The 10,104-nt window shown below is 58.4% G+C and overlaps 1 protein-coding gene across 2 annotated transcripts in view; it reads left to right on the plus strand.

Moving 5' to 3' along the window:
- FLT1 (fms related tyrosine kinase 1) overlaps positions 1–8,472 on the plus strand; it is a 130,501-nt gene extending 122,029 nt beyond the window's left edge. For both annotated transcript variants that reach the window (XM_025046906.1, XM_015590144.2), the window contains exons 27-29: positions 1,569–1,653; positions 2,852–2,946; positions 5,703–8,472. In XM_025046906.1, coding sequence (XP_024902674.1) covers positions 1,569–1,653; positions 2,852–2,946; positions 5,703–5,904 — 382 coding nt within the window. In that variant the 3' untranslated portion in view covers positions 5,905–8,472. The remainder of the gene's footprint in view (positions 1–1,568; positions 1,654–2,851; positions 2,947–5,702) is intronic.
- The last annotated feature ends 1,632 nt before the right edge of the window (positions 8,473–10,104 follow it).

Here is a 10,104-nt window from a genome sequence, read left to right on the forward strand (position 1 = left end):
CCAGAACTAAGCTACATAACACACGCATCGTTACTGAGGGTCAAACTCGTATCAGGCGGTTACACGTGTATTGCACGTGTCATTACTGACAGTTACACGTGTATCACGTCATTACTGAAGGTTTCATGTGTATCACACCAGCACTAACGGTTACACGTGTGTCACATGTGTCATTACTGATGGTCACGTGTGTATCATACACGTCATTACTGACAGTCACATGCGTATCACACCAGCACTAACAGTGACGGATGTTGCATGCACACTTGGTGCTGACAGTCACACACACCTCCTGTGTGTGGTCTGGCACTGTGCTAGGCTCTCGCACGCACCCGCCCCTTCAGTGCTCAGGGCGACCCTGTGGAGGAGATGCTCCTGTTCCTGTGACGCGGGGAGTCAGGGCCCCGCGGAGGAAAGCTCGCACGCACCGCACAGTGGAGAGAGGCAGAGTGGCTCCTGGCCCGGCCTCTGACCCCCGTTCCCGCCAGCCGGGACCCCAGCACGCGCGCCGCCCCGTGCGTCTTCTGGCCTCTTGAGCTGCAGTAGATACAGCCCCGGGCTCTGAGCGCAGCTCAGCTGAGCCTGGCAGGCCACCGGGAGGGCCTGGGGGCAGCTGCAGCAGTCTGAAAACACGGACAGCTGTTCATGAGAGGCCTGATGCCCAGTGGCCAGCCCAGGTTTGTGGTGGCGGGTCACAGGTCACCGGCACTGCTCATACTTCCCCTGGCCCAAGAAGCTGAAATGGTCGAGTCATCCATTTCGTAAAGATGAGGAAACTAGCTGGCATTACATATACTGGCCGGGTCGGAGGAGGGGTGGGGAACACCTTCCAGCGTGTTGCTTATTTTTAGGCCCTAAGAAATTGGGTCTTGTGGACGGTGACAGAGTGTCAGACCAAGAACCTCAGTCACTAGGTGAACTTGTCTCGAGAGTAACCATGTGGTGGCCTAACTGATCACCAGCAGTACATCAGGACATAGTGTACAAGGAGGTCACGCAAACACCGCCCGGCCCTCTCCAGTCTGCAGTCACAGAGCTGAGTGCGCCAGGAGCCCTAGTCCTCGGCCGATACACCAGCTGGCGGCCTGGCGACGCCTTGTCTCTTGGGAGCCCTAGTCCTCGGCCATACCGTTACACCAGCTGGCGGCCTGGCGACGCCTTGTCTCTTGTCCCCTCACATCTCTTTAGAAGTGGGCAGCCACGTGGCAAAGCCACGCCTCTCCCTCGTCACGCAGGGTGTTCAGACCGGGCGATGACTCAGCGCTCCCCTAGGCCGACATTTTCCGATTCCACAAGGGCCTAGAGTTCATGCCACCACCGAGTGTGTCAGGCCCCCCAGGGTTTTGCTCAAAACTCTGCAGTGTGGATTATCAACCACAGGAGGAAGCGGCGTCACTGCCGCCAGGACCTGTAGGGGACACGGCGGGAGCATTTCAGCCGCGGGGGTGAGGGGGTTTCTTCCTGCATTTCGGTTCCTCTTAGCTGGGATACAGGGCCCGCGCGGTCTCCTGACTAATGGGAGCTGGACGCATTTCCTGTCCTGATTTTTCTATCCGCTTCTTCATTAGATATGTGAATGCTTTCCATTTCATGAGCCTGGAAAGAATCAAAACCTTCGAAGAACTTTCCCCGGTCGCCACCTCCATGCTCCACGTAAGTAGTGGCATGAAGCTGCTCAGTGCACCCCAGCGGGAGCGTCTGCCACACTGCGCCCACACACAGACTCCAGCAGTCTGGCGCCTCGCAGTCAGCGGGGGCCGGTGACGAGTGGTGGCTGGAATGGCAGTTTCAGGGGGACCGGCGACAGGACTTAGCAACACGGCACTCATTCGAAAGCAGGTCACTCTGGAGTTGGAGGGTGACTCAGCATTCACTCCAGGGCCCCAGCCCTCGACTGGAAGGGGTCTGCCTAGCGCCTAGGCCTGTGCTCCGTCCCACTGCGTCTGGAGGCCGGACAGCCACATTCCTCCCTGGCCACCCAGGGTAGAGCAGTGCACGCAGCCCGGCGAACAAGAGGCTCGACCAGTTTGTCCCCTGAAAGCTCCGGGACATGGGACGAGAGGATAAGTGGGGAGAGGGAGGGCCTCACGGGCCCTGCCACTCACGGCGTGACATCGGGTACACGCCTTTGCCACTAAGTGGGCCAGAGATGCTGGCTCCCAGTAGTCAGCAGACAGGGAAGGCTTCTGTTTCCAGGGCCCTGCCTGGCCTCGCTCGCTCAGGCTGCTTTACTGACAGGGACGTGAACACAGCCCAGCAACACACTCGAGTGTGGCAGGGTCAGTGTGGCCCCCCTTCCTGGAATGCTGCATTAACCCAGTGCCGAGGACTCTGCGAAAAACTCAACGTGAAAGATGAACCAAGGAAATGGAGTGCTGGAAGCCACGGTCGAGAAGGGCCTGGAGAGCTCCTGCATCTTCAGGGGAAGAAATTAAGCCGCGTGTTCATAGCGTCTCAGAAGTTCTGTGGGTCGTGGCCACCGAGCAGCGAGCAGCACGCTCACTGCCAGTCACCATCAGCCGGAGTCAGTCTCCACGTGCTCTGGCAGTGACGGCATAAAAGTTACCGTGAAAAATGCTCCTGTTACCTGCAGTTGCCCCTTTAGTTTATCTTCTTCGCCTTCAGGAAGAAGGGCCTCAGAGTCACTGGTAACAGGCATTTCTTGCAACGGACAAAGTTTAGGCTTGTCAGTATAGACGGAATGCTTTGTCCTAAGGGGCAGGGTCTGTGGAAGGCGAGGACGGGGCCTGGAGGGGCTTCAGATGTGCACCCCCCAGGTCATCCCCCCGGGCTCAGTGTGGGCCCCTCTGGGCCAAGCAAGACATGTAACTTGTCCCTTTGTCCCTGCCAGGGCCACCGGGCGGACAACAGCGCTCTGCTGGCCTCCCCGTTGCTGAAGCGCTTCACATGGACTGAGAGCAAAGCCCCGGCCTCGCTGAAGACCAGGTGAGGAGGGGGCGTCTTCCTGCGGCCGGTGGGTGGGGCGTGAGGGCCGTGCTGGAGTGGGTTTAATGGGGCACTCGAGAGCTAGGGGCCCTCCCCACCACAGGGTTCAGGCACGGCAGGAAAATACGTTTTTGTGTTCCCGAAAAGAACAAGGAGGACATAAAATCAGACACATGAGCACCAAGATCTAGGAAGGGACACTGGGGTTTAAGGAGAGAGAACGTGCGGAACATTCCAGCGAGAACAGGCAGGCCCAGCACATGCCGCAGAGCGGAAAGGAGCCTGGTGCCCACCTGGGCGCAGGACAGGCGGTGGATGGAGGTGTGCTTGGCCACCCGAGGCTCCGCGCTCGCAGCGTGTCATGGGACGGGTTGCAGTGCCAGCCTCCGTCCTAAGATGTGCTGTCCTGGGACCCCAGCCCTTCAGATGAGGGCCCGATTCCTGTGCAGTCCTGGCACCCCTCCCTCTGTGCAGCGGCCGGGGTCGGCATAACTCAGGCCTTGGCCCCTCCCCGTGCTGGCCATGTGCCCCACCCGCCTCCTGCGCTGGCCGTGTGCCCCACCCACCGTCTCGTCTCTCCCTGGGGCTACTGCTGGGCCTGCCAGGCGCTCCTGCCCTTCCTGGCTCCACTGCCCACCCGCATCGGCTACACGCGGAGCCAGTCCTCTTGCATCTAGACCAGAAGTCAGCAGACTTTTCCCTGAGGGGCCAGAGAGTAAACAACCCCACCGTGGCACTGTCGGATGAGAGCGGCCCTGGACAGCACGGAAGCAAGGAGGTGTGGCTGTGTCCCCATGGACCGCACCCGTGGGCCACTGCACCCGTGGCATCATCAGTCGTAAGGGAAACACAACCCAAAGCCTCAGAGGTACCACTGCCCACGCCCTGGACGGCCAGAAGCAGGACGCCGGCGCAGGTGAGGGTGCGGAGGAGGGAGAACCACGCAGAGTGCCGGCGGGATGGACGCACAGGGGCGCAGCCACCTCGGACAAGGCTCACAGCTCCTCTGGGTGCCAAGCAGAGTTAACTCTGCGACCCACGGTTCCACCCTCCGTGCGTGCGAACAAAAGTGGAAAGTACGTCCCCACAAACACGTGTACACACAGGTTCTTAGCAGTGTGGTTCATAACGACCCACAGTGGAGCTACCCAGACGTCCGTCAGCTGATGGGTGGATGACGCAGCAGGCCCACACAGCAGGATGCCATTTGTCAGTAAAAAGTACGCCGCACCGACCCCTGCTGCAGCGTGCATGGACCTCGACGGTGTTACGTGGAAGCCGGTCACACAGTGCCACGCGCACAGTGGGCAGACGGCGGAGGGAGGCGTGGGGAGGAGCGGCAACTGGGCGTAGAAAGGGGTTGGCGTTCTTCTGGGGGACGATGAAAGTGTCCGAACATTGACTGTGGTGATGGTGGCGCTGACCCGTGCACCGGACATAGACGACTTGTGTAGCATGCCGATCGTATCGCGATAAAGCTGCTGTTTAAACAGACAGGTGACCAGAGCACTAGCTGTACTTGCTGACCCCGCGCTAAACCGAGGGGGCCACCGACGCCTCTCGGTGACAGCACGCCGCACCCACCACGAGCGAACTCGGGGACGTCTCCGGGCAAGCCGCACGAGTGCCCTTTTGCCCCGAGTGCCGCGGTGGCACCAGAGTCGACCCTTGGAGTCCTGGGACCAGCGGGGCGGGGGCACCGGTGAGGGGGCGCGTCGGGAAAGACGAGGGCCCCGCGCGCTGTTTCCTGTTTGGGACGTTACCGAAGACAGGTGGCCCCGTGCGTCTGGGTCTTCGTGAATAAGGACACCACATGTGTCTCCTCTGCTCGGAGGCCGAAAACACAGAACACGGAGCGAAGGCTCGACGAGCCGGCCCGGGACCAACCGGACGCGGCCCTGCACAGGCCCCTCGTCGTCGTCCCCACCACCAGAGTCAGCAGACACGAAGGGACAAGGAGGTCCCCCTCCTCCGCCCGCATGTCCATCTGAGGCTGCACGCGACGTACAGGACCCAGAAGCAGTCTCTTCACTTTCGAGCCCTGTCGGTGACGTGCAGACCCCGACTTCAAGTGTCCTCTTCCAGAGCACGAGCGTGGCGGGCAGCGCAGCAAGCTTTCGGTGTGAAGCTGTGTTCACTTTTCGAAGCCACTGTCACAGACCACGAACCTGACGGCTAAAACAAGCGGAATTTATTGCGAAACCACGGTGCTGACCGTGCTCCCTCCAGAGGCTCCGCGGGAGAACGCGTCCTCTGACTCTGCCAGCTGCTGGGGGCTCCGGGCCGCCTGTCTCCGCCTCTCAGCGGGGTGCACGCGTGGCCTCCAGGGCCCACCTGGACGACCCAGGCGCAGCCCCCTCCAAAGGCCTTCTGCTGGGTGGCGCCTCTGGTCCGCTGCTCAGAGGTCTCGGGCCTTGACGTCAGAGTTTGGGGGGCGGGAGCATCTTCCAGCCTGCACCCGGGACGAGGTGGGCTTTGCCCAGGTCTCGGAGTTATTTCCCCCCATGGAATTCAGGGTTCGCATCGTCTGCTCCCCCAGCCCACCCCCAGCCAGTGGAGCACCTTCCGCCCGGCACCTTGTGCTGGCGGCAGCGGGCAGGGCCACTCTGGAACAGAGGGAGTGTGACCAGGGGTTGAGACAGGATTCAAAGCCGTCAGCTCTCTGAGTGACGGACAAATGACACGTAAAGAAAGGGGGATTTTAGGGTTTGATTTCAAGAAATCAATTCTACTGATTTTTCCCTTTTTCCCTTTAGCTTGAGAGTGACCAGTAGAAGCAAGGAGTCGGGGCTCTGCGACCTCGGCAGGCCTGCCTTCTGCCACCCCGGCTGTGGGCACGGCGCCGCGGGCAGGCGCAGATTCACCTACGACAACTGCGAGCTGGAGAGGGAGATGTCGTGCTGCGCCCCGCCCCCGGACTACAACTCGGTGGTCTTGTACGCCACGCCTCCTGTCTAACGCTGGCCACGACGCCCGATTGCCAGACCCACATGTGTATTTATATCTCCAGAAAACTAGCTTTTGCCAGTATTATCCACGTTTGAATTGACACCTCTGCCTTTCCACAGGAGCCAGCTGCTTGTGATTTTCAGTCGTGCCTTTTTCTTTTGACTAACAAGAATGTAACCCCAGATAAACAGTGACGGTGCCAAGCGAAGACCCCGCCGGCCCCCGCCTCACTCGGTGTGTAGGAGCCCTTTGGGCCCGCGGCCTGGCCCGCTCCTCAGGCCGAGGCCACGGGCTCACGGCCTCGGACGACGCGGGAGATACACTGGCCAGGCCACGCGGCCCGAGAACCAGGGCCACCAAGGCCGAGTGGGTCTCCGGGGGGCCTCTGGTGGACGTGACGTGTGAGGAGGGAGGAGGGACCAGGACAGGGCCCGAGGAGGGAGGGTTGGGGCCGGACCGTGGGGAGGGGTAGGAGAGGCCTGCTGCAGCGCCCACAGGGACCCGATCCGATCCGGTCCCCATCGGGAAACCCAGCTGGGAGCACACAGGACCGAGGGATGAGGGGACAGTTTTTGGATTCCGAGAGGCAAGAAAAAGACAAACATTTTTTGGAACTACAAAGCAAATTTTAGACTCCAGCTACAGGGCCGGGTCTCTGCCCAGCCCACACAGGGCACATTTTTTATTTCTAGCGCTGCGGGTGGTGCTCAAATCTGAGGCCACGCTGCTGGCCGCTGTAAGGGGACATGGAGAAGTCGCCCCGATCTAAGCTGGCTCCATGGCACAGTGGCAGAAGGCTCACAGGAAGCTAACTGGAATAAGTGCCATTTGTCTCAAAATGGAACGTCAGATTCTATTGAGTGTGGTGTGTCTTGGAGACACAGCTCAGCGTTTTGTGTGGCTGGTGGTACAGGGAGCCGGGCGAGGGGGAACAGTGCTGTTGGGGTTCTCTCCCCCTGGAACTGGGCCGAGGGGGTCACGGGAAGGCGGGTGAAAGCCGCATCTCTGTGCCAAGCAGGCCACCCACCATGAGCTCAGACCCAAGGGACAGTCGGCCGCGGTCCCTTCTTAGCAGAGTCCACCGTGTCACGTTTGTCTCCTGGGAAGATGAGGTAGAGCATTAATCTATGTTTACTAAGCACTTTATGCTCTTTGAGGGAAGGCGGTATGTAATCTATGCAAGATATTTCTAGAGCGGGGACTCGGGGTCAGCCAGACAGCAGTCGGAGAGGCCTCTCTCCCTCCGCCTTGTGGCCGAGGATGGGATGGGGGCCGGGGTGCAACAGGGCGCCACGCCGCGGGGCCCAAGGCCCCACGCCACGCCGCGGGCTCTGCGCCTCCCGAGGCCAGCCAGGGCCGGACGGGCCGCAGGGAACTGTGGCTTCTGGTAGAGAAACGTGTGTTTCCCATTATGCGTGTAGCTTAACTCTAGAACCAGAAATAGAAGTAAGAGAAGAGTCTGTGCTGCCTTCTCCATGCGTCACAGTCTAGTTTTGAGGTTCTTTGGAGAGAGGGGGGAGTCGGTGGGCCCTGTGGTGGCCCCGCTGCGGGGGCCTCTGGCCGGCAGAGCATTGGGTCAGGCCCCTCCGCTGAGGGCCAGTCCAGACGCAGCCAGGCCACAGGGGAAGCTTCGTCCACGCGCCTCCGCGTGCGCACACGCTCCTGTGACGCCAGTGGCTGGGAGGTGAGGCCCCGGGGCAGTGAGAGACCTCCGTCAGCTCCCGCGTGTTTTCACATCAGGTCAGGATCCAGCAATTAGTGAAAACCAAGGAAGACCTTAGCTCTGTGTATAACACCTCGATTTCGATCATCTAATTCCTAATCATTACGAGACCTTAGTGACACCATCCTACTAAAGGACAGACATCTGTTAGAACGACATTCATTCAGCTTACGGCTCCGGGCTGGAGCCTGCAGGAGGCCATCGTCACCACCTGCTCCCAGCTGCAGTCTTCACAGAAAGATGGAGGCCCGCGGTGATGAGTACTATGCGTAGCTGCCAAGCGCCTGCTCAGACTGCTTCACGAAAGCAGCACTAGAAATTAAGACACTAATTAACTGCCGGTGTTCTTAGAGCCCTTTGTCACCTGGGCCAGGAGCGGTCGGCACGGACGGTGAAAGCAGCAGCACAGCCTTTCGGGATTTTGAGCGCGGGCGGGCGGGACGGGACGAAGCACGTGCAGGCGTAGATCCGCTCTAAGAAATGACGCTCGGACCTCCGCGGTGGCCACGGAGCAGAGCTGCTCAAACCCCGAGACGCACCGCTCGGCCATCCGGCGAAGCCTCGGTCCCGGCCCGGGAGAACGCCGAGCGGGACGCGATGCGGCTCCGTGGTGGCCCCTCACCTGAGCACGTCTCTGACCGACGGTGGGAGTGACCGTGTACATAGACAGACACGTGTGTGTGTGTGTGTTTGTGCAGAACTATTTAAGGAAACTGGAATTTTAAAGTTACTTTTATACAACCGAGAATATATATGCTGCAGATATAAGACAGACATGATATGGTTCTACATCTCTAGTCACTATGAATGTATTTTGTATGCTATCTTCATCTAATAAAGTTAACTTCCAAAGACGTGTCTGCGTTTTCTTCCTAGTTTGCTTATCAATGAAAACAGGTCACGGGTCTCCCTGGGGGTGGGAACTGGGGTTCCTTAAACACCAGGCATTAAACAGCACTGTGACCAAGGGCAGACAGCTCCCAGCCCTACGACATGGCAGCTCCAGCAATCAGCACGTGCAAACCGACATCGCACCAGGCACGGCGCCCAGAAAACTAAACACGAAAACGAGCAAGGTCACAGGCAGTGCTGGCAGCAGACAAAAGTGCCCTCAATGGAGAAGGTAATAAACAAGGCCCACAAATACAGGGTGCGTGTGCACGCACGTGCTTGTGTATGAGGGTGTGTGCGGGAAACCACACCAAACGATTTGGCAAAAGCCTAAGACACGAGCTTTCCTGAGGAAAGCCCACTAGCTAAGCATCCCTCAGCGTCGTGGCTCACCTCCGGGGGACGGGGCGGGGCGGGCGACAATGCAGGTGGCCACTACCGACTGACACAGACTAAGTGACCAACGCGTCCTAGGACGTGTCACCTTACAGCATCATGGGGAAACTGGACCGGGGAGACAGCGTAAGGGAAAAGGCCTGCTTTTGAGGGGACGAAGAAAAAAAGGGTTCGTGACTAATCTCAGGAAATGCGTGCTTAACATTTTATCTTCAAGAATCTGAAATTCTTTCAAGATAGTGGTTTTCATAACTTAAGAGTAGAGTCACTCATTCGGGCTCATCTGGGGAACTTCCAAGGAACTGGATCACGTCACGGTTTCGAAGTTTTCTCATGACCGGAAACTAACAGCACATCTGGGAACTGGCTCCCTTGTCCTGCAGCAGGACGGCCCAGTAAGGGTCACTGGAGTCCTCGGTCCGAAACATATTATCGGCCTGGTGGGGTTCACAAGCCAGGAAAATTTTCAAAAATATCCTGGGTCCTGACACAGGGATGACTAGCTTTCTATTTTTTGAACTAAGGACATTTAAGGGAGGAAAAAAAAAACAAAGCAAACCAGAAAACCGAGCACGTGCCACTATAGCGTTGTTTCTCAGTGCGGGTGTGGTACACAAGGGTGTCCGCTTTGCGATCGCTCATCGAGCTACACGCTTATTTGCGAATGTGCGTGTGTGCGCGTGTGCGCGTGTGCGCTACTCTTCAATAAAGGATCATCTTAAAAATCCCATCTTAAAAGAAGGTAAAGCTGAAGCTCACACTAAACTGTATTAACTATATGCGCCAGCAACTATTCTAAGTGCTTTAGAAGAAAAAGAAAAACTCCTATTTTCAAAGCAATACCAGGTGATAGATACTATTAGTGTTCATGTCAATAGGAAAATCGAAGTCATCAGAAGAGAACTTCAAAATCCCACCATCACGTCCACCCACCCACCAGCCTCTGTGCTCACGCGCCCCGCCTTCCCCCTAGAAGGCCAACCCCAAACCCGCACCGGCGTGCTTGGTCCCCGCCTCGCGTCAGCTCGAGGACACCCAGGCAGTTCGCCACCCCCTCGCCTGACACCGTCTCTACCTTGAATCCGGGACGTCACGCATTTTCCTTCCCATCTCACTCGTCATTTGTGTCTTTCTTACTGATTTAGCTCTTTCCTCTGACCTGGACCGTTTCCCGGGCCACACACATTCCCTCATCTCCA

This window comes from Pteropus alecto, unplaced genomic scaffold, assembly GCF_000325575.1.
Source record: "Pteropus alecto unplaced genomic scaffold, ASM32557v1 scaffold80, whole genome shotgun sequence".
NCBI classification, from domain to species: domain Eukaryota; kingdom Metazoa; phylum Chordata; class Mammalia; order Chiroptera; family Pteropodidae; genus Pteropus; species Pteropus alecto.